Source organism: Ammodytes marinus, assembly GCF_949987685.1.
Source record: "Ammodytes marinus genome assembly, chromosome: 7".
Lineage (NCBI taxonomy): Eukaryota > Metazoa > Chordata > Actinopteri > Uranoscopiformes > Ammodytidae > Ammodytes > Ammodytes marinus.
This window is the reverse complement of record NC_137211.1, coordinates 30,650,007-30,674,982: the sequence shown is the minus strand read 5'-3', so window position 1 is coordinate 30,674,982 and position 24,976 is coordinate 30,650,007. Positions and strand designations below refer to the sequence as shown.

Sequence of the window (24,976 nt, the reverse complement as noted above, 5' to 3'; positions counted from 1 at the left end):
GAAACTACACTATAGCCTATTCTCCGAAAATTGACCACAACAAGCGCTCGTTTGATCCGTGCGTTCTTTTCATATTGATTTTAATCAGGTTGTCGCCAACAGAGTGAGAATCACTCCCATATATCCCAATTCACATGTGGAATAAAAAGAGGCTACACTTGTGTTGATGTTGAAATGAACTGCCCCCAGTAACTTCATTAAATGTGAAGTTGGTATTTTATTTTCTTATGGTGTAAATTATGTGCTACGAAAATAACTATTATGATGTTGGTCTTTTATGAGTTCTTTATTATCTTTAGCCTGTGTGTGTGTGTGTGTGTGTGTGGGGGGGGGGGTATTTTGTTTTAGCCGAGTTAAATCTTCCTCTCTTCTCCTCTCCTCTCTTCTGTTTTACCTCTCGTTCGTATTCGTGTAGAGTCGGTAAACTCCGGCGGTGGCCTGTTGCTTTAAATCTTGCCGCCGTAAAGGATTATGGGATACCACTATCTCCTTTCCTTTAGCATAGGTTGGTCAGGAGTAACCTATGCTAAAGGAGGGTTAAAGGATGAATCGAGGCTCCTTTCCTATGCCTTTCCTAAGCATTTGGAGAATTCGGATCACCTATCCGCCGAGTACTTCCGGTTCATCTCGATAGGAAAGGAAATTTCCTATGCAAAAAAAAGTTTTCGGATAGGCCCATGGTCTTCTTGAAAGATGCAGACTTTTTCCTGTACCACTGCTTGAAGAAAGTGTCTTCTAAAAACTGGTAGTAGGTTTGGGAGTTGATTTTGAGGCCATCTTCAACCCGAAAAGGTCCAACTAGCTCATCTTTGATAATACCAGCCCATACCAGTACCCCACCTCCACCTTGCTGGCGTCTTGAGTCGAAGTGGAGCTCTGTGCCCGTTACTGATCCAGCCACGGGCCCATCCATCTGGTCCATCAAGAGTCACTCTCATCTCATCAGTCTATAAAACCTTTGAAAAATCTATCTTCAGGTATTTCTTGGCCCAGTCTTGACATTTCAACTTGTGTGTTTTGTTCAGTGGTGGTCGGGTTTCAGCCTTCCTTACCTTGGCCATGTCTCTAAGCACTGAACACCTTGTACTTCTGAGCACTCCGAGTAGGTTGCAGTTCTGGAATAGGGCAGCACTGGAGGATAATGGGTTCCTGGTAGCTTCACGTTTGACTCTTCTCAAATCTTTGGCAGTTAATATGCGTCTTTTTTTCTCAATACGTTTCTTGCGACCCTGTTGGCTATTTGCAACAATACGTTTGATGGTTCTGTGGTGAAGCCCCAATATCTTAGCAATTTCAAGAGTGCTGCATCCCTCTGAAATACTTTTTACAATTTTTGACTTTTCAAAGTCCGTTAAATATCTTTTTTTGGCCCATTTTGCCTGAGGAAGAGAAGCTGCCTAATAATTATGCACACCTTGATATAGAGTGTTGATCTCCTTAGGCCACACCCTCACTCATTACACAAATACACATCACCTGGTATGCTTGAATCCAATAAGCACTCAAGTTTATACAGCTTGAAGTTGGAAAATATGCATAACAATTATGATATGGCCAAAAAAATCACTTGCCTAATAATTGTGCGCACAGTGTAAAATTAACTATATTTCTCTGTTTTAGAGCCAAAACAGCTCTAAATCAGAGAGGCTTTTTGCGTTCCAAAAAGCCCAGTCTGCTCTGATTGGCCCCTGAATATTATGACGTCATAGGGGGAGATAGATCTGACAGGGGTTTTTAAAAAGGTTTTCAGAAAGGTGGAGAAAAAGAGAATGGTTGTTTTTCTCATAATTCTCTAGTCACATCTGGCCCCCCCCCATATCTCACTGACCTCCTCTTCCCCTATCAATCCCCCCGGGCCCTCAGATCCTCCTCAGCCAGTCTCCTCTCCACCCACACATCAAAACTCCGCAGCCTTGGCGACAGAGCTTTCTCCAGGGCAGCTCCCAGGCTCTGGAACAGCCTCCCCCAACATATCCGTGACTCTGAGTCCCTCACCATCTTCCAGTCCCACCTCAAGACCCATGTCTTCTCCTCTGCCTACCCCTAGATCACCCACCAACCCAAGCCCCATCAACTTTACATTTTCCTTTTGTTTGTTTACTGTTCTGCTCCTATGTAAAGCTCTCTGAGTGCGAGAAAAGCGCTATATAATTTATTATTATTATTATTATTATTATTATTATTATTATTATTATTATTATTATTATTATTATTATTATTATTATTATTATTATTATTATATTAATGTAGAAAAAACATGAACAGTCATATTGCATACGAGGTGACCTCTAAGAAATACATTTTCTAACTAGACAGGGTTTCCCGCAGCGCTTCATGGCTTTGGCGGCCGCCTAAACAACGCCAGCCCCTCGCCTTGACTACCGACCAACCGCTTAGCCCGTTAAAGCAATTTTTTTTTTAGAATTTAAATTTTTGGGAGTGCTGCAAAATAAATCTACTAGCAAGCGATGTGTGCTTGTGCATGGTGATAACCGCGCACAAGGCTGCAATGTGCGCTCAATAAATGTGAGCATGTGTCTCTGATTGGACCATCAGCTGCTCTGCGAGCGGGTAAACACAGCGCTGCTCTATATGGGGATATTTAGGATTCAGGTACAAGGACGTTGAATAGACAGATGTGCTGTAAAAAACTGGTTTCAATAAGTTTACAGAAGTGCGTTTATTTATTTCCAAGGGGAAAAACATTATTTATCATTTTAACTGTTATGTTATTTTGAAAAGAGCAGTAGGTAGTAGTAATATAATAATAATAATAATAATAATAATAATAATAATAATAATAAGAATAATAATAATAATAATAATAATAATAATAATAATAATAATACATTTTATTTATATAGCGCTCTTCTCTCACTCAGAGCGCTTTACAAAAACAAAACAATAAACAAACAAAAATAACATGTAGAGTTGGGTTGGTGGGTGAACTAGGGGTAGGCAGAGGAGAAGAGATGGGTCTTGAGTTTGGACTGGAAGATGGTGAGGGACTCACGGATATGTTGGGGGAGGCTGTTCCAGAGCCTGGGAGCTGCCCTGGAGAAAGCTCTGTCACCAAAGCTGCAGAGTTTAGATGTGTGGGTGGAGAGGAGACTGGCTGAGGAGGATCTGAGGGCCCGAGGGGGTTGATAGGGGGAGAGGAGGTCAGTGAGATATGGGGGGGCCAGATGGTGGAGGGCTTTGTAGGTGAGGACCAGGAGTTTGTAATCGATCCGGAATGAAATGGGGAGCCAGTGGAGCTTTTTGAGGACTGGGGTGATGTGGTTCCACGAGTTGGTGTGAGTGAGGAGACGGGCAGCAGCATTCTGGACCAGTTGGAGTCTGTTGATGGAGGTGGTGCTGATGCTGGCGAGGAGTGAATTACAATAGTCAAGGCGGGAGGAGATGAAGGCATGGATGAGTCTTTCAGCAGCATGGGGTGTGAGGGAGGATCTAATCTTTGCAATATTACGGAGGTGATAGAAGGAGGTTTTGACAGTGTGACGGATGTGGGGTTCAAGGGAGAGGGTGGGATCAAAAATTACACCAAGATTGCGGGCCTGGGGGGAGGAGGAGACCATGGTGCCATCAATAGTGAGTGTAGGGGGGGGGGGGGGGGGGGGGGTTGTAAATTTGCTGAGGGTGGATTTGGAGCCAATTAGGAGGAGTTCAGTTTTGTTGAGTTTGAGGAAGTTATTTTTCATCCAGAGTGTAAGGGAAGACAGGCAGGATTCAATGTGGGAGATGGGGGGGTTGTGGGGGGATTTGGTACTGAGGTAAATTTGGGTGTCATCAGCATAGCAGAGGAAGTCCATTGAGAAAGTAACTGACCAAGGGGGAGGAGGTAAATGATGAAGAGGAGGGGGCCGAGTACAGAACCTTGGGGAACACCTTGTGTGACGGTGACTGTGGCAGATATGTGGTTGTGGAGGGAGATGAAGTTAGATCTGTCAGAAAGATATGAATGAAGCCAGCTGAGTGCAGTACCTTCGATACCGAGGTTGCTGAGCCTGGTGAGCAGGATGGTGTGGTTAACAGTATCGAAGGCTGCACTCAGGTCAAGGAGGATGAGGAAGTTGAGGGAACCAGCATCGGCAGAGGTGAGGAGGTCATTGAAGACTTTAAGGAGAGCGGTTTCTGTGCTGTGGAGGACGCGGAAGCCAGATTGGAGGGATTCAAAGAGGTTATTGGCGTGGAGATGGGATTGGAGTTGTTTGGTGACTATGCGTTCAAGGGTTTTGGAGAGGAAGGGGAGGTTGGAGATTGGGCGGTAGTTACAGAGAGAGGCGGGGTCGAGACCAGGTTTCTTGAGGGTGGGGGTGACAGCAGCAGATTTGAAAGCAGAGGGGACAATTCCATGGGACAGTGAGGAGTTAAAGAGGTTAGTGAGGTAGGGGCAGAGAACAGGGAGGCAGGACTTGAGCAGGGGAGTGGGGAGGGGGTCAAGGGAGCAGGTAGTAGGTTTGGAGGAGCTTATAAGCTTGGAGAGTGCAGGAGAGGTAACCAGGTCAAAGTGGGAGAGACGGCAATGGGGACGAGGGGTTGGGAGGTCCAGCAAAATGGGTAGGGGAGGGGCCATTGAATGTGCAGGGGGTTCATGTACAGGGAAAAGTGAATGGTTGATGGTGGTGATTTTGTCAGCGAAAAACTGGAAGAATGAGTTGCAGAGATGTGGGGAGGAGGTGGAGAGGGTGCTGGTCCGGGGTTTGAGGAGGTTGCTCACTGCGGAGAAGAGGGTTCTGGGGTTTTGGCAGGGGTCAGAGAAGATGGCAGAGAGGTAAGAGGGTGAGATCGAAATTGTCCAGTAAAATGGTGAGTTCAGATGAGAGCTTGGAGGTGGGGGAGTCCATGTGGATATTAATGTCACCAAGTAACAGCAAGCGTGGAGAGAGGGTTAATGCTAATGTGATGAGTTCGGTGAAGTCAGAAAAGAAGGAGGGATTAGGTTTGGGTGGCCTGTAGATGAGGATAACTGTCGTGGAGGAGGGGGCTTTAAAAGCAATGAATTCAAATGATGATACTGAGGGGAGGGTGAGTTCTCTGATCAAATAATTATGTTTGTGGATGACGGCGGGAAACTGGGTGGAGGGGTGGTGGTGGTTGAGTATATAAATGATTGGCCATTTGGTGAAGTGATGTGTGGGTGAGGGGAAAGGACAGCAGTGAAATCCAGTCCATGTTTTCTGTCCTGCCTGGTGAGCTGCTGCCTGACAGAAGCGGTGAATGGTCCAATAGCGGGTGAGTCCTGATGACGTGGCAGAGGTGCGGCGGAGCTTGCAGGTAACCGGACGAATGGGATAGAGTTTCCGTGCTGGGTCAAAACAAACCCGCGGCGGGAGCCTCTGTGGATGTAGCGGCGGCGGCGGCGTAGGAGTCCAAGTTGTTTAATGACTGAGATGGACGATGGGATAAGGTAGTTGAAAAGTCCAAACAGCTGTGCAGGTGAATAAGTAATCATGATGAACCAGGGGAAGAGTCTGACTGAGGGGAGACCATGCGGAGTGAGAAGGATGGATGCGACCAGATGTAGCCGACGGAGCAGCGATCGTTTGCCGCCACTCGGTAGCTGAGCGAGGGCGACCCGCTAGCCGTACACAATACAGTGCGATCAAAGAGACCAGGAGGCGGCTGAAGCGGGTGGGACCAACGATGATGGTCAGCAGGCACCCGGAGATTATCCGACTGGCCAGTGTTGGAGGACAGCGGCAGCAGGTGTAGTGGCGTGTGTGGCTATATGAGCAGTGGCGAGAAGCAGCGAACAATCAGCAGCAGCGGCCTCTGCCTACGGTTGGTACGTCCCTTCGGTTGCCAACACACGAATGGTGTTATGAGATAAAGTCCCCGTTCAATCTTGAAGTAAGCTAGCATCCAATGAATCGTTGTTCCCACACAAGTAGTAATGCCAGCGGATTGAAAAAATATTCCAAGTGAAGCCAATCACACTGTCCGATTAGTTCATGGAAAATAAAATAAATAAAATAAAGTTATTGAAAGTTAAAAAGTTCAAACTGTTCAAAAGTTACCGGCGAGCAGCGGCAGCAAGTTGCCAGCGTTCACTCGTTGCCATGGTATATATATAGTAGTAGTAGGCCTACGAGATTTGTTTTTAATGCTTTGAATAAAACAATGTTTTAAATTGAGAAATACATATTCTTACCCCCCAGCCACCACCTTAAATAACAAAGAATAACTTTATCATTGTCATTACTGTGCATTCAGTGTATGATGATGATTTACTGAAGAACCCAAACTCTTTTCAGAGAGCTGGAATTGCTTTGCTTCTTGGCTGTATTTTCTGAATGGAATACTTTGTGACATTAGTGTGGAAAAAACTGAAAAAAACTAAACTGTATCCCCCTTAGTGGTTCACTAAGGAATGCTAAATATCCTTCAGTGAATGTTTTGTTCCCTGCCCACTGCGTATCGGGCCTTGGTTAGAAGTGGTGGAGATGGCACTCAGTCACATGCTCCACACAGTGAAATAGCATCAGCACCATAGACTGAGTGGCTGTGCTGTAATCCCACCTGCTAATCCCTCTCCCTACATGTTTCATCCTCTGTCATTACATGTTGGCGGCAACATGCTGAAATGTGTTTACAGCTAGAGGGTGGACAGTGAGATAGTGGAAAAGAGAGGCACAGATTAGCAGACAGTTGTTGCCATGACAGCAGAAATACCAGTGTTTATCAGTTCTAAAGCAGCAGACTCATACTGCAGTGATTAACAGGGAAAGGGATTGATGCTTCTGTGCCCCTGCCCTGTTTAAAAATGAGGATGACTAATGCTCTGTTAGGTTTAAAAAAATAATAATTAAAGCGAGACACTGCGCAAAAAAAATTTGTTTAGTTTTTCAAGCACTGGTCAATTTTTAGATTTTTTTTTGTCTTTTTTGCTTCCATAACATGTCTTTGTTCATACTAGTATAAATCATATTATTTTGAACACAACTGTAGTTGTTTATTTGACTAAACCTCTGAAAGTTTGCCAAAGTCTTTTTTTTGAGTATTCAGTCTTTGGCAACACTATTGATTTAACATTGAATTGTGATGTTCTGTCAACACAGTCAAGGACTGTTAGGTGCAGTGGCTGATAAGAGTCACAAGGCTGTGGACAGGGAATAGGAGGTCAACAGCTTGAGAAAACAAGCACTCCTCTTCTATATGTAAAGATAGCCATGCCATAACCTATAGCCACAAGGATTCTCTCTTCTGTCATGTACATAGGGACACACAATTACACACTCTATGTCCTGACACTTTCAAGCATTTCTATATGTACTATATGTAATGGTGGTTTGGGTATACTTTCATAAAACATTCTACTGTCATCACATCATACATTTCAAGTCTTCTTTTGAGATGGGGTGTCGATAAAAAACCATGGCTGAGGTATTGAGTCATATACAGGTCTGGAAAAAATTAAGAGACCACTCCAAATGTTCAGTGTCTCTTGTTTTACTCTTTAAAGACATATGTTTGAGTAAATTGAACATTTTGATTTTATAATATAAACTACTGCAGTGTTTCCCCTAGAATTGTTTTTAGGCCCGGTGGTAAAAGCTGATAAAGAGTATGCGCGCGGCGTGCGTACCAAATTTGTAGTAGAAATTGACCAAAACTAACTGTATTATGGATGAGCCTCTTTTGACAGCCCGCTACAAATCAGGGCATAGGGTTATGCCTTCACATTCGGTACGTTTGTACATTTTGTGTTTCCCTCAGGATTTTTTGAGACTGCTGGGGGAGAATGGACCTTCTAGTGGGGTCTTGGGGCATGCCCCTGCGGAAGAAAACCTTTACCTTTTTAAAGTTAAATGCATCAAACTGGTGCACTTTGAGAAGCTAAATCTGATTTTATTTTTTTTGCTCTGTAAACAGCTGTCATATGTCCTGCCTAAAACAATTTTATGGAATAATTTGGAGACACAAGCCATATAAACTATTGAAGAAACACACATTGATATGAAAATAAAATACAATAAACACGAAGACCTAATATAGACAGGTATATCCTGTCTAGTATTAATTTCTGGAATAATCTGGATCATGAAACATTTTCTTTAATTTATCAAATATTAATTTAAAATAAATGAATTAACCTAGGCTACACATCATGATTAGCCTATCAATCAAAACGTGTGCAAAATAAGCAACATTTTGTATTCTGACCCATTATATTTCATGTAGCCTAGTTCTCAATTTAAAACATAAAAATAAAGTAGCATTGAAAATACCAAAAAATAAAGCTTGTAGGGCTACTATAGCCTGCTGTTTTCAAGATAACTTGCTGCGCTGTCTCAGCTGTTGATACAGATTGGTTGCCATTGCGACGTAGCAACTTTAACTTTCTAAGTTTTGCTCATCACTTTTTCCTGTTCAACTCCCTGTTACTGAGTCCTAAATATCTCCAGTGTAGCCTATGCCATGGACCTATAAAGGAAGGTTCTTTCTCGTCAGTTTCCCTGTTTGACATGTGCGCTCCGAATGCACACGTGCATCGCGCGGCGTAGCGCAGACAAAAAAAAAAAAAAAAAAAAAGATTAATATTTTTTTTTTTTTTTACTTTTTTTTTTTTTTTTTTTTGGGCAGCTGTTGGCCTGGCGGGGGGTCCCGTTGGCCTGGCGGGCCCGCCAGGCCTGTATAATGGTAGGGGAAACACTGTACTGACAGCATTTCTACCAAATTCACAATAAAAATATTGTCAGAGCATTTTCAATAAGTAATGTAGAGATGAAGATTTAAGAAAAATCCAGTTTGGTCTCTTAATTTTTTCCGCGGCTGTACAGTAGTTCCATTTTCACAACATGCAACAACTCCTTTTGGTTTCCTTCATTCACTAGATAACATAAGCAGATGATTCATTGCGTACATGGCTAGTATCGAGGTCAAGTTCAACTTGATTTGTCCACAAAGAGGAACATTTTCTTCTGCTTCACTACATACAGTGACATGGTCAAAAAAAGACACAACAGCAGAAAGAAACAGCCAGAGCTTTTAAAAAGACACAATAAACAAAACCAGCAACCCATACTGGTTGACAATAATAAACTATTCAATCCACAACCAAGCATTGGCTAAAATGTATTTAATTGACAACTTTATGAACAATTGAGCCTGCGCTAAAACCTTATCATTTAACAATACTGTCTACTATTTTACTGATTGTGCTTTTTATTGTGCCAATATAAGGAAGAATTGTAGAAATGAATAATACTATAACCGTAATGAGTTGTTAACCTGTGTTTGAACCTTTTTACTTGCTGGCAGTGTATCTTGTTGTCCTCCCCATACAGAGAGGGTCTGACCTGAGCTCTGTAACATGTTAAATAAATCAGTTTGCCAGTGTTGACAACACACACTAAAGGACACTGGATCCATGAATAATCCATTGTACACAGCCAGGGTTTTTCCTGGCTCAGAATGGGCCTTTGGGGGGTCAGTACGCGACGACTTTTTTTGGGGTCGCGACAGTAAAGTCAAACGGTTTGTGTATTTTAAGAGGGGTGTTGGGTTGGGAGAGGGGAGTTTCTGTCCAGCTCAAGAGCATTTCAGTCAGCCTGTCAATCACTGCGTTACCATGGAGCTCACTGACGCTAATGAAATCACAATAAACAACCTGTAGATATGAAGTCAAAATACTAATAATGACTAGGCCTACCTGTTTAATACTTTAATTGTTTCTAATTGATCTAAACCATGGAAGAAGGTAGGGCTGCTCAATTATGAAAAAATCATAATCATGATTATTTTGAGTAATCACATTGTGTTATCACGATTATTAAAGACAGTTAATCATTGATTTAAGAACATTATGCATTTATTTTACTTTTAACAAGGTTTTTTTCTAAAAACACCATGACTTTGGACTTTAAACAAAGGCCTAATTGAACTGAAAACAGGAAGAATAGAAATAGGCTAAATAAGTGAAACATATTTTTAATAATTTAATAAAAATATGTCAAAATAGAAATAACCAGTTGTAAATGGTGTTGATAGGGCACGTCTTTTGCTAGCATTAAATGTAAGGGCATGATTTATTTATGTCATGGAGCTGGCTGGATAGGCAGTTGCATTGTAGTGTTGACAGTTGTGGTGGCAGGAGTTAAGGAGCTTTAAACTTCCTGTGTTTTTATTCATTGATTGCTTGGTCATAGACCATTATGACTCGACTTAAAGTGAATAAACAAATTGGTCGGGATGTTTAAAGGTGCAGATCAGGTCGTATATCACTTTTCTTTCTCTCTCTCTCTGTCTCTCGGTCGCGTATGTCATGTTACTCGCGTGTCCGCGCATGACAAATCTTGCACATTATTTTAGTTTGTTGTGAGTCTGAAGTGTTTTCAGACAACACAATTAGTTGTACCTTTATTCTCGTCATCTAGAAGTTTTTCAAAACACCCGGCAATGCACAACATCTCCCTCGTAGCTACTCTCTGGACTAGCCGTTAGCGAAACTATCAGGTGAGGGAGGGGCCGAGCGGAGCTCACGGCTGAAAGGGTTTGCTGCATTTATAAGCCTGCATGCCCCGGCGAGCGGAACAATGATAGTTTAGTAACGATTATCCCCGACCTGATTTCTTTTTTTACAACTGAGATTGCAAGTAATATGACTGGAATGGCGCGGAAATGGAAACACATTTGGAGCCGTTTTAAGTAGATTTTTATTTATTTATCTATATAAAAAAAAAAAAAACACTTTGGCGCTGAGGATTTTCCTTTGGCGGGCGCTAAAATTCCTTTGGCGGGCGCCAAATTTTTTTGAATGCAGGAAAAACCCTGCACAGCTGAATTCTGTTTTGTCCAGTAGCATTGCCTCCCTTGTCTCTCTCTCTCTCTCTTCAATGAACATACTTTTGTTGGCAACGATGTCATATTAAATGGTACCCAAGAATACCACATGAACATGTATATTGAATGGACTAATATAAACAAACAGCACAATAAGGATCTATTGAGATTCAATCAGTTTTAGCTTAGAAAGTACAGGATGATATACAAAATGAGGCGATTTGGTGCGAGTCTGTTAGAGCAAGTCTGATTGAAAGACTGTAATGTGAATCTTGAATTAACGCTTAACCATTAATACAGTGGCTTGCAAAAGTATTCATACCCCTTGACATTTTTCAGATTTTGTCACGTTAACCACACACGTACATTTATTTTATTGGGATTTTATGTGATACACCAACACAAAGTGGCGCAACATTGTGAAGTGGAATGAAAATTAAACGTGGTTTTAATTTTTTTTCATGAATAAAAAACTGAAAAGTGTGGCGTGAAAAAGTATTCAGCCCCCTGAGTCAATGCTTTGTAGAACCACCTATCGCTGCCATTACAGCTGCGAATCTATTGGAGTATTTCTCTACTAGCTTTGCACATCTACAGACTGATATATTTTGTCCATTCTTCTTTGCAAAATAGCTCAAGGTTCAGATTAGGCATCAGATTGGATGGAGAGTGTCTGTCAACAGCTATTTTCAAGTCTTTCTCAATATTCTCAATTGTTTTTAGGTCTGGACTTTGACTGGGCCATTCTAACACATGACTATGCTTTGATTTAAGGGTCAAAGACGTGACGCCTTTATTTTTTGTACACCTACATTCTTTTGAAATAGAAACATTATTCAAATACATAAATATATACCATATGTTTGTGGCATATTGACCATATTTGTGCTCACTTAAACTTTTCAAAAAACATTAGTAATTTGCTATTTTCTGTTATCTAAAGTGTCAAAATATCATGTGGTGCGACCGTCCACACTGATTTACCGTTTTTGAACTACTTTGAAATTACTCTTAATGAATTTACATGTTTTTTCTAGCCCTTTTGGCATGATATCCAAAGTGTGTTGTAGTCCTGTACAAAATTGCAAAGCATTTGTATTTATTTTTCCATACAAAAAATACAAAAAAAAAAACCCTGTACCAAGGATGTCCATTTCATGAAATATCATGTGGTGCGACCATCAAGAAATGACCACTCTGGCACTTTTATGTTGAAATTGCATCACATGCCAATTTACCAAGTACCCATGGAAGCTGCAAACAGGTTTGTAGCTCACTCCTAAATTTGGAAAAAATCTACCTTTATAACGGCTGGTATGAAGTGTCCACTTTTGGATGTCATGTGGTACGACCGCAAAAAAACATTAAGTTATTTCTACAAATATATATTTTTATTATAAATGTCTTTGTGCCCTATTGTTGAAAGCTAGCTTGTTTTCTTTAGGTGCCCCATTCTGTGCCTGTAAATTCTGATTGAACTTGAAAATATCATGCGGCGCGACCAAATATCATGTGGTGCAACCATTGTTAAGTGCTTTCCATGATAGAAATATGTCCTAGATTGGCAGTTTTTGTGTTTATATATACTGTATATATAGTTGATGATTCACATGCATTAAGTACTTTTTTTTATAATATTATTAAAATACTTAAATACTCCAATAGATTTGCAGCTGTAATTGCAGCAATAGGTGGTTCTACAAAGCATTGACTCAGGGGGCTGAATACTTTTGCACGCCACACTTTTCAGTTTTTTATTTATAATTTTTTTTTAAAACCACGTTTAATTTTCATTCCACTTCACAATGATGCACCACTTTGTGTTAAGGTGCGAACACACAACACGCGTTACCCGCGTAAGCTTTTAGCCATATCTGTTCATCTGGATGTGCACTTTCAGCTCGTACCAGAGTATCTGCTGTGGCCCAAAAACTCAACTTGTAGCTTGTCAAACATTTACCTTTTTTTTTTTTTTTTTTTTTTTTTTTTACAATTTTGTTTAGGGATGCCAGATAAACTTTTAGGTACCCCTGAAAGGGTCTCAAATCACCCCCGGTAGACCTAAAATATTTCACTTTGTCTATAATGATTCTAGAATCTTGAATATATAAATTCCAGAAAAAAAGGAACTTTTATATTTTCTAATTGTTTGAGATACACCTGGATAGAAAAATATATGCATTAGCAAAGCATTAGCTACTTATTAAGCAATGTTTCACAAATGAGAGCCAAGGGATAGGAAGAAGGCATATAATAGGGGAAACAGGGTGACAGGAGTGATTAGTGGGAGCCACCGTACACTGTTGTTGATCTGCACAGCTGAAGGAAGCCCAGGTTGTTTTGCTGTTTTTTAAAATGCTGTCTCATGGAGCTCTCTCACCCTCTTTTTCATTATTCAACTGCTGTTTTTGTCACATGATGACTAATTGGGCGCGTGTGGCGTGTTTTTGTGTGCATATCTTTCTTTCTTATTCCCTGCTTAGCCTTACTTCATTACACTAAATCCCTCCCCCCTATCCTCATTAGGTTGTCTTCTCCTCACATGACCTCTTCCACTTCCTGGAAGTTTCCTCTGCTCTTTCTTCAATCAGACTTCAGACAGAGGGGCTTTCTGTACAGATTGAAATGGATTTTGCTCGCAGTGGTGTGCTACTCTACTGCTGTTTATTTCATAAGGGAAGGCCAGATGGTGTGTGTGTCTTTATGTGTGTAGAAAAATGAGCACTGCAGATTCCATTTTATCCTGGCCGGCATTATTAAATGCATCAGTAATTTTTGTTTGGCTTTAGCAAATGGCCCGCTTTCGTACCATTAATTCTGGGTAATTTCATGATTCCGAATATTCTGTGTGTGTTGGTACTTGCTGAGTCATTCAGCCAATAGCTTGTAAGATGCATGAGTGTGGCTGTTGATGCCTTTTTGGTAAATATGCAAATAAGCCAGTAACACCTGTTTGTATAAGAAGAGGAGAGCACACACTCCAGCGCTCCCTCACATCACACCAGCACAGGACACACTGATTTATTAGTCTTTGTTTGAGGTTGGTGAAATTGATGGATGCACTCGGACAGGACGCACATTAGCCTTTTTTTTTTTAATATTTTTTTTTACTCAGAAACAAGGAGCAGGCTTGCAGTGTGCCATCAGGCTGTAACCACTCCTTTCCTCCCTTCTCTTTAGTGATGGAGCCCATGACGGTGAGCACGTCCATGATGGGGCCGGAGGAGTTTGACCGCAACGCCCCGCGGATCTGTGGCGTGTGTGGGGACAAGGCCACCGGCTTCCACTTCAACGCCATGACCTGTGAAGGATGCAAAGGCTTCTTCAGGTGGGTGCTGCTGCTACTCAGCCTAAGCCCACCTTTTGGGTTCATGTTGGCTATTTTGCCCTCTGAGGTTCATATTGGAAGTCTCTGCTGAATGGTTTCTCTTGTTATTGGCAGCATTTTCATGTAGAGGATGTGTTCTTTGGTTTTCTATTTTGCGTTATTAGAGCAAATTTTAAATTTTTTTAAATGTATTGAAATGAACAAACTGAATTGATGTAAATGTATAAGTTCAGTGTCTGCCATATTAATTTTCAACATGTTGCATTGCCCAATAGCAAAAAAAAACATTCAAATAGGATTATGTTCGTATGATACATAGGGTTATTATTCACTCCATCATTTCCTTCTTTTTATTTTTCTCTTTCTTCCCTTACTTCATGTCCTTCTAGCTCGCTTACTCACATTCACAAACAACACACAACAACTTTTCTTCGGGATTCTAAATAGGATTTTACTTTTCCTGTGAAGTGTTATTATGATCAATGGTGTCACCAGCCGAAGGGATTAGAAGAAAGTCATTAGTTATCGACAGTTTTTTAAATGTCTTATTATATGGCTTCAGCATGCAGCATGACTCATAGAATCAGGCCCCAATGATTTCAACCATCACATGTAGTAAACCTTTTTTAAATGAGTTGTTAACAAATTGCTTGTTGAATCCTGAAGGCGCAGTATGAAGCGTAAAGCCTCTTTCACCTGTCCATTCAACGGGAGCTGCACCATCACCAAGGACAACCGCCGCCACTGCCAGGCCTGCAGGCTAAAGCGCTGCATTGACATCGGCATGATGAAAGAGTGTGAGTTGACTTTTATTTCTGGACGCATTTGTTGGGAGTCATAGCTTCAGCTGTAGCTATTTTCCTTTCAACAATTTGTCATGATTGCCTCTGACTTGTTTCATTGTTTAGATCTTCTATTCGATCTTCTATTCTTAAGTGTTGTTAGCTGAGAAGGAACAGAGTTCTGTCTGACACAGCATAAGCCAGAACAGTGTTCATTTCGTTGAAGACTAAATCAGAATTTTCTGCCAAAATGAACACTGAGCCAGAACCTATAGTCTGGTGATGTGAAATGCTCCATGTGCATTTTTTTTATTTTTATTTAATTTTTTTTGAGGTTTGACAATACAGTACTGGAGACATGTATGTTCTAGCTAGCGTCTCATCATTTGAGTAAATCACATTAATTACCATATTATACCAGATATTTTTTAACTGTTTTAAGATAATGTAGGGACTCATAAAATGATTAAGTGACTAGATAAGACATACTATCATGGAATTGCCTGATACAGATTGCCACTTTTCTCTCCTTGACCAGACAGTATTTTAGCCATTTCAAAACCATTCCCATTCTTATTTGAACATAAAGCCAGTTACAGGACAGCATCCTACAGCTTTGATATGCTATAGCTGATTTTAGATAGGCCTATGTAATGAGTGTGTAATGTTCGGCTCACCTTATGGTTTTTCCCCCTCGTTTTATTACATAGCACCTTCAAATTAGGAAAGTAAAAAAATAAAATCTTAAAATAAAATAAAAAATTCAACATTGACTCATGAAAATCAATCCAAAATAAAACCTTGTTAGTGTTATTTAAGCACTGTATGGGAAGCACTATTTAATCTTAAGTCATTTGTGTTCACTGTTTTATGGATGCTCTTTATCTTGCTATCATTGTCATTATTACAATATTATCTAATATTCATTGATAATGTTATGTGCTATCTTATTTACTTTCTAATGCTCAATTCATGCAAGCTCAGTCGTTTTGAGATGGCCCAACTGCCTGGTGAGGATTAGTGTCAGGTTGGCTGGTGCAGTACAGCAGTACACTGGTTTCCTGCTTGAATAACATTTAATCTAAAAATGTAAAAGACATCCTGCAAGGCCCAGCTGCCAACATACTCAGTGGTAGGGTGTAAATGGATCTGATTTGCAGCAAGGAGACTGGTCATAGTGAATATGCATGAAGTTGACCATATGTCAAACCCAGACACGGGTCAAATAGTAGCAGAAAAAAAGAAGTAGAGCAGTAGGGCTGGCCCGAATGCCATTTTTCAGGCTTCGAATATTTGTTGGTTTTTCCAAGCGAATATTCGGATATTCGTTACAGAAAAACACACCATCAAACCAACATTAATAATGCCAATGTACTCAATGAAACCTAGTGTGTAAGCCGAGACAGCAAGCTGCGTAGTTTGTTGATGCTTTAATAACTTTCGAACGGTAGTAAAGTCGGAGTTCCTTACTTTTTCCCCGTTCCAAATCAGCTGTCCTCTGCGCCATCGTAACCCGTACAGGAGCTTATCAATTCATTCAGGAACGTGCACCTTTTCGCCGATTTATAAATCTATACAAAGATCCATATTGATAGTCTTTTGTGTCCATATTATATACATAAAGGCCCGCCTATTCCCATGATGCAAGCAAGTCACGGTTGATGATGGCTGAATAGCAGCGCTGAATGTAAACAAACAGCTGAGCTAAGCTAACGTTAGTATTACGCCAAGCATTACCTTTCCTTCTGAAATCGCGCTTATGTTGTGGTAGCCTATAGAGTTATTAGGAACACAATCTATTCTTCCTCCATCTCTCTCTCCCTCCTGCGCTTGGTGTCGCTTTTAGTTTGGCTCACTCTGGTAACATCACGTAGCCTACTACAGCTGATATCACCAGTTGCGCTTTGAAAGGGCAGCGGCCAACTAGGTCAAAGTTCAAATAATTCGATAATATATTTTAAATGAACGTCTTATTTGTATTTTACAATTGTTCTATAACTTGTGTATCCAAATATTATTTGCTGACGAAATATACTGCAGTTTGAGCTACCTTTGCAAAAATAATTACATTTTTTATTTATTTTATTTTATTTTTTAAACAAATATTCCGAATACTAATTTAACAAACGAATACTCGGATATTCAAATAATTCGGGCCAGCCCTATAGAGCAGTTATTGGACTTTTGACCTACCAGATGGGTTCCCATCATCAGTGCAGTTAAGCTGGTGTTAACTCTTGGAACTCTGGCCACGCCCCATTGCGTTATTTGACGTGCCGATCACGTGATCACGTTCGAGCCGACGCTTCATAGAAACTAAAGCGGGGACAACTTCGCCGACGGTGTGTGTCGAAAGTTATACTGGGTTGAAGTTGATACAAAGCTATTTTATTTTCACAGGCTCAAAAGAATGAGAATTCGATGATCGCGGCCATTATTTTGTCATTTTACGATCGGAAAATAGTGCTGGAAACTACATCCTGCTCAACAGGCTGCATTTACCAGGGAGGGGAGGAGGAGAGGGAGGGTTGGCGGGGTGATACGAAGTTACACGAAAAGAGATGAAGAAGAAGAGTGACAGGGGGCGGGAGCTGTGCGGGAGTCTCTCTATGCGAGAGAGACGAGGCTGCTAGCAAACAAAAGTGACAGACACACGGAGGAAGATTGAGAGGTACTGAGAGTTTTGAAGATAGGCTACTGAGAATTTTTTTTTGTGGTTTGGGTCCATATAATGTTCAAATATTATGTCAAATTGAAATAAAAACTGGCAGGTAATGAAGGTGAAGTTTTACTGGAACAAAATATACCAAACACAGCAAGCTTAAAATTTTTGTATGTGCCCTCTGTTTGTCATGATCAGTGTTGGGAACGTTACTTTGAAAAAGTAATTAGTTATAGTTACTCACTACTTGTTCCAAAAAGTAACTGAGTTAGTAACTGAATTACTTTATAATAGAAGTAACTAGTTACCAGGGAAAGTAACTATTTGCGTTAGCCTACTGTAAAAAAAAAAAGTTGTCAAAATTTGGATTTTTCTGAGCAGTTTTCACAAGTCAGTTGAAATGAGTAGAACAGACAGGTAGGCCTACTTGTAGGCTACATAACCTTCAATATTTATTGCACATCAACAGACAGCAAAAGGTTTATCCTGCACTTCAAGTATTTTGTTCTCAACAAAAGTAGTAGAGGAAACTGCTGAATGTACCGTGCTGATCTGCTATATCACTGGATTCACTTCAGGGGTGTCGGCTAAAACACCACTTAAGGCCAAACACGTCAGACTATGAAGCATGAGACGATGAGAGGAGGAGTAAGGATTTATCCTATGTTTATTTCCTTCTTTAACATGCACAGCAGCATACAGATCCCAGGAAAAGAACAATATTCAAATCGTGATGACACGCTAAACAGCTGTTGCAACTGGCGAATCGCGGCCGTTTAATAATGTGCATAAATTATAATTTATAGAGATCGGGAAACTCCATGCACTTACTCACAAGGGCAACGCAAACAAACTCAGGGAGAGCACGTTTAAACCGTGGATTGATGGGTGGTTACTGCGGCAACGTGCACGCTCACACAACAGAGAGAAAGAAAAAGAAACTTCGCCAAACAGGCGCTCCGGCTGACTGACGTAACGGCGCTAACTGACAGTTATAATGTCATCCTGAATAAAACACAACTTAAAACACACCGGTCTCCTCTCTAGCAGTTTGTGTAGTATGGAGCCAGGGGTGCGTTCGGATTACACAGTTTATTCAATCAATTCATAATAACGCACCGCATTTAACGTTCAGTAACGGTAACGGCGTTGTAACGACGGAAAAAGTAATTAGTTAGATTACCCCGTTACTGAAAAAAGAACGGCGTTACCTAACGCGTTATTCCCAACACTGGTCATGATTGACAGAACTTTGAGGAAAACGCCTATTGGCGCTTTTCCACTGCATAGTATCAGCTCGACTCGACTCGACTCGACTCAACTTGCATTTTTGGCGTTTCCACCGCAAAAACATGGTATCTGGTACCTGCAGTGGCTGCTTTTTTTGGTATTGCTTCGCTCTAGGTTCCAAGCAAGCTGAGCCGATTCTAAAAGTTGACGTCGGCAAACGGCCGGCCGCTGATTGGCCAGACGGTAGTCTCTGGCCAATCAGTGGCCGGCCGTCTGCCGACGCTTCTGATTGGCCAGAGACTACCGGCTTGTTTATTCTCCCCAACTCTCCGGGACTTTTGAGTGTATTTACGCCGGGACTTTTGAGTGTGCAGCCTACTCTGGCTCTCTTTCATTTGATTTGCATCAGAGATCCGATTTTTTCCCCATATATTCGCTAAGCTCACCCAGTTGTGTTGGTTGTTGGGGAAGTTACTTTAAACATACGAGAGGAGTCATGTAGGGCAGCTAGCAGCTAGGCTAAATAGCGATAGCTGATAGCGAGCGATTACATTACAAGCCTCGGACTGAACTGATTACCTCAATAAAATATTCAGGCTGAGACACGGCTTGCATTTGAAAACACGTATCCTGAAACAGTCAACATTATGATGCCCGTGTTTACGTGCATAGGGATGTACGTGACACATCCCTACAGCTGACTGTGTGGCAGTCACACATCGGTTGGTTCAGTTAATAGTGCAACAACTGCTTGTAATTTCTGCTTTGCTACTTGCTCCGGAGTTGGCTTTCAGCCCCTTTGTATGACGACCCCGCCCACGTTCAGAAGGTACTATTTGCAGTGGAAAACGACCCGTGCTGCTACCAAACCAAGTTGAACTGAGTCGAGTTGAGTCGAGTCGAGTCGAGTCGAGCTACATGTGCGGTGGAAAAGCGCCATATGTATTCACCTGCTATTTGTTCATAAAATTTGTATGTAGGTTGATGCCACCTCAATCAAACTTTTACATTACCATAAAAACATTCCATGTATTTATTTTCACCTTTCAAAAAAATTTAGTATGAATGTTTTAGTTACCCAATGGGTAACTCAAACATTCATACTGAATGGGCCATGGTAGAAATAATATATTTTTTAAATCCGTTTTTACATTTATCATGTTGTTTTTGGTCCAATATGATCATTTATTATGTCAAAATGAAAAAAATAACTATCAGGCCATATAGGTTATGGTGTTCTGAACCAAAAGATACCAAACTTTGGCATGATAATCATTTTTTACTGTAGTTTAGTAAGGATTAATCAAAAGTATGCAAAACGGGCAAAATAGCCCTAGGGTTCAGAGGGTTAAAGTTCTGTCTTTTATGTGTAAAAAGGTTGTTTGCTGTATCGCTCCTCTTAATCATGTTGGTTATGCATACAGTACCAGGGTGTCATACAAGCAGAATGCTCTGAAAGGAGAATGAGACATCACCTCAGCACATGTTAACACAAAGTGACACCTTGTCACAACTCATTCATAAAGACTAACAAAGAGAGCTGTCTCTTCTCCATGCTGATAAATGATCATACCTTCCAGTAGTTATTATGCCATTAGTCCCATATCCAATTTATTTCAATCTATAAGTGTGCACTTCCATTTCTATAAGCTAACCCGACAATAGGACGTAGCAGCAATAGTTGTCAGCATAACCATGACGAGCAGTAGATGAAAAGGGGATAATGAGAGAGGGAAAGGAAGGAAGCCGGGAGGGGGTTCAAGTCCAATTCAACGATGGATCTCTTCCCTCAAAGACACACACTATGAAACAGAGATTATGCTGGGCAAGTTTGACCTCAAATAGCCACATGGCACTGGAGCTGGTCTGTATTTCATTGAAAAAAGATGAGAGAAAATTAACGTGAATTACGAAAATTTACGTGAATTACACTCGTTGTTACTGCAAGTAAGTGAAATAAAACAGAAGTTATAAGCCCAACATTGTCCAATGAGTAGGCTTCACCTGTTCAACCTGCATTCAACTTGAACACACAATATTTTAATCTGTTCTGTCGGTCCAGAAATGCACAGCACACTAACTCAGCAGTTAACTAGCTAAACAAACAAATAAATCTGTCTGTCATCTAATCGTTCAGCTTAGTTTGCCAAGAATCCTAAAATAATGCATACTTGTATAGCGTTGCTGACTGAGACTAGTGTAGCAGCCCCTCCTCCCTAAAGCAGGTGAGGAGAGGAGGAATACCGAACCATGTTTTTCATTCTTTTAAACTTTGATTTAATATATTGAAACAGTATTGACTTTATTTAAAAACATTCGGAAAAATGCCCTCAGTTGCCCATGCACTGTGTATAGTCTATACTATTTCAGCCTCATCTGTGAAAAAAACAACAGTTCTTGTAATGTAACAAACTCTAATGTAAAGTTAAGTGATTATTTTAAAGAAAAGAAAAGAATATAGAAAGAGTACAACTTTGTGGATATTCATTTGCATAATATTCTATTGTATATTCATATTTTTATGGTAAATACATGTCTTTTTTCAATAGCTTCTAATTCATCCGAACCAGTGTCTCCAAATTATTCCAAAAATAAGTAGGCCTACTACACAGAAAACAGGATCACAAGATTCCTCAGATTTAGCCTCTTAATTCTCCTCTCGAAGTGCACCAGATTCATGCATTTCACTTTAAAAAGGTAAAAAAAAAATGTCCTGGGGTTGAACACCCCAGGACCCCCCTAGAAGGGCGGGAACTCGGCTGGCTACTATTTTCACCCAGCTGGACATTGGGGGCAAGAATGTAAATGAATCATGCCACCTAGAGCAAATGCAGAATCACTCTAGTGTGGTGCTGAAAAGAAAGCGGGATGATATTCTAGCAATTAGCGCCTGACATCAGAAGCATAATTACCATCATTAGCTCTGATTAGTTCCCAACACAGTTGCATGAGGGCAGCAGGTATGTGTTCATCTGCAGATTACAATGGGAGTGACGTGCATTGTCAAAATTGTATTATGCACTACAGATGGTTACCTTTTTAAAATCCAGCACAGAAACAACCAAGCAGTTTCAAAATAACCGCACATGCTCATGCATCTGCACATCCGTCTGCATGCATAGCTGTAAAACCAACAATCTATGAACTGCAACATATAGAAAGGGGACTGTTTATAGTGTGTGTAACTGGTGCAAACCGTAGAGACTGCGGCTTGCATCTTCACTCACTAAAACACCAAAAGTATACGTTCCACTCCCTCTGTTTATATGTTTCAGTATGCACCTTGCACATGTGTTATTTTTAGAGGTGGGCATAGATTAATTTTTTTTATCTAGATTAATCTAGATTAATTTTGGAATTAATCTAGATTAATCTAGATTAAAATGGCTCATTTGAATTCATTCATAATATGTGTGTGCTCCTAAATAATGACTCAAAGTAAGTCTGTGTGCTCCTAAATAATGACTCAAAGTAAGTCTTTGTGCTCCTAAATAATGACTCAAAGTAAGTCTTTGAGAACGTGTTTCTCAAGCCAGGTGGCGCATCAGACCAGGGGCTCATCTCCTGTTTCCAACATGCATCACAAACTGCTTGAGGAAGCTGTTCTACTATGATAATTGGTGATGAAAATAAATAATGTTCAACAAGATGTTACATAGTAACGCGTTACCGGCATCGGACCTCTTTTTTCAGTAACGAGTAATCTAACGCGTTACTATCTCCAAACCAGTAATCAGATTAAAGTTACTCATCAAAGTCACTGTGCGTTACTTTTTCTGTCATTTTCCTTAGTGAAACATTTTACATAACTGCACAAGTGACTGCGATTGCGATTTTATGTAAATAAATGTGCGCGCATGTGTCTCTAAACTCTCCAACTGCTCCAACCGCTCCTCTCGTCTTTTTGGTAGCGCCCCTCGTCTCTGCCATGCAGCGTGTGTGTGTGCCTGTGTCTGTGTCTGTGTGTGTGTGTGCAGCAGCATTACGGCCGAGTCGAACTGTGGCGCAAAACAAAGTTTTCCCCCCGATGAAATATAGCGTCTGCTATGGGGATATTTAGGATTCGGGTACGGTGACGTTGAAGAGATAGAAGTGTTTAAAACTTGGAAACTTATAGTCACGTGGCGACCGGTGGCCACACACACCCACCCTGCGTTCCAATACCCGATTGTGTCGTGGGCAAGTGATGGAGAGAGAGAGAGCGGCGGGTGTGTGAGAGAAGCTTCGCCCCTCGTCTCTGACATGCAGCGTGTGTGTGTGTGTGTGTGTGTGTGTGTGTGTGTGTGTGTGTGTGTGTGTGTGTGTGTGTGTGTGTGTGTGTGTGTGTGTGTGTGTGTGTGTGTGTGTGTGTGTGTGTGTGTGTGTGTGTGTGTGTGTGTGTGTGTGTGTGTGTGTGTGTGTGTGTGCAGCAGCATTACGGCCGAGTCTAAGCTGAACTGTACAAATGACTGGCTCCCTGAGCCGAACAGGAGGTGGAATAAGAGATTAACGGCGATATTTTTTTTATCGCCGATAAGAGTCTAGCGTTAACGCAGCACGTTAACGCCGATAACGGCCCACCACTAGTTATTTTATTTAGCTATTTAGAATAGATACATCTAGGTTGAGCCTGTTTTTATGCATGTTACTGTGTCTACTTTTTATATAATAACATTAAGTGCTTTAGTAAATACATGCTGAGGCCAGGGTAAATGTGTAGCACCGAACATTGATTTGTGGAAAGTTGAAATCCTCGTTCACACATGAATTCAAGAATGTGTATTTAATAGTGCTGTCAAATGATTAAAATATTCAATCGCGATAAATCGCATTAATGTCATAGTTAACTCGCGATTAATTGCAATTAATCGCACATTTTTATCTATTCTCAATGTCCCTTGATTTATTTTTGCCCCATTATTTTTTCTAATTTTAATTATTCTTCTTTCTTATCACACATATTCTCTACACCAGGGGTGTCCAAACTACGGCCCGCAGGCCAACTGCGGCCCGCGGCCCGCTTTTTATTGGCCCGCGGCCAATTTTAAAAATATAATGCAATATGGCCCTTTGAAAAAAAAATAAAAAAACATAAAAAATTTTTTTTTTTGCATTTCTTAGTTAACCCACTAGTGCTGGGGTGTCAAAACTGATTGATTGGCCCTTGGCACATTTTAAAAATATAATGTAATATGGCCCTTTTAATTTTTAAATAATCTAAATGCACTCATTATATTACAGAGAAATATGTCCCATAAAAGAAAAAGAGCACCAAGGCCATCCCAGAGGACCCTGCATAATATTTTAATTTAAATTAATATTATTATGGAAAATCCATGTGTCCTTCTCCAATAGCTTCTAATTCATCTGACACATTGTTTAAATTTTTTTTCATACAAAATTCTTCAGATTTAGCCTCTTAATTTCCCTCTCAAAGTGCACCAGATTCATGCATTTCACTTTAAAAACTTTAAAAAATCTCCCGGACGGGGGCATACCCCCGGACCCCCCTTGGAGGGACGGGATCTCGGCTGGCTACTATTTTCACCAAGCTGGACATTAGACGTAAAAGCAGAAAACACTGGGTGTATTAATGGCATTTAACAAGAGGGGGGATGTATCTTTTTAATGTGCAAGTAAAGTGTTGCCGTGAAGAAGGATTACAATTTATGAAGACACTATGAAACTAAACATCAGAGCAGCTACATGTCCTGATAAATGTGTTATTTTTGCAAAGTGGCCCGGCCCTTCGTAGATTTTTCTGTATGTGGCCCTCAGTGAAAAAAGTTTGGACACCCCTGCTCTACACCCTTGTAATCCAGTGTATTTCTTTTTTTAAATATCATAATTTCCAATTAAGTGCAAATAGCCAACAATGTAGATCCCCCCACCCCTAGAGCAGCATACACAAACATAATAATAAGACGATGTACAAGAGTCATAATTTTTATTTACATTTGAACAAAAAGTGGCATGTCCAAAATTATTCATACCCTTTTCAATAATCAAAAGGAAAAGCCCTTATTGGCTATTACAGCAATTAAACGCTTCCTCTACTTGCTGACCATCTTAATTCTATCATCTTTTTATATTGGCAGCTTTGTCTAAGCTTCACTACCATTCTGATTTTGTGTGCGTGTGTGTGTGTGCACTAGGGTTGCTGAAATTTCCTGAAATGGCCCCTTTTCAAATCCCGGGATTTCAGAGCTC

General features: G+C 40.7%; 1 protein-coding gene across 2 annotated transcripts in view; it reads left to right on the top strand.

Annotated features, from left to right (window-relative positions):
• Positions 1-24,976, top strand: part of LOC307252810 (vitamin D3 receptor A) — a 132,357-nt gene that overhangs the window by 73,635 nt on the left and 33,746 nt on the right. For both annotated transcript variants that reach the window (XM_080030606.1, XM_080030605.1), the window contains exons 3-4: positions 13,966-14,113; positions 14,780-14,910. In XM_080030606.1, coding sequence (XP_079886732.1) covers positions 13,968-14,113; positions 14,780-14,910 — 277 coding nt within the window. In that variant the 5' untranslated portion in view covers positions 13,966-13,967. The remainder of the gene's footprint in view (positions 1-13,965; positions 14,114-14,779; positions 14,911-24,976) is intronic.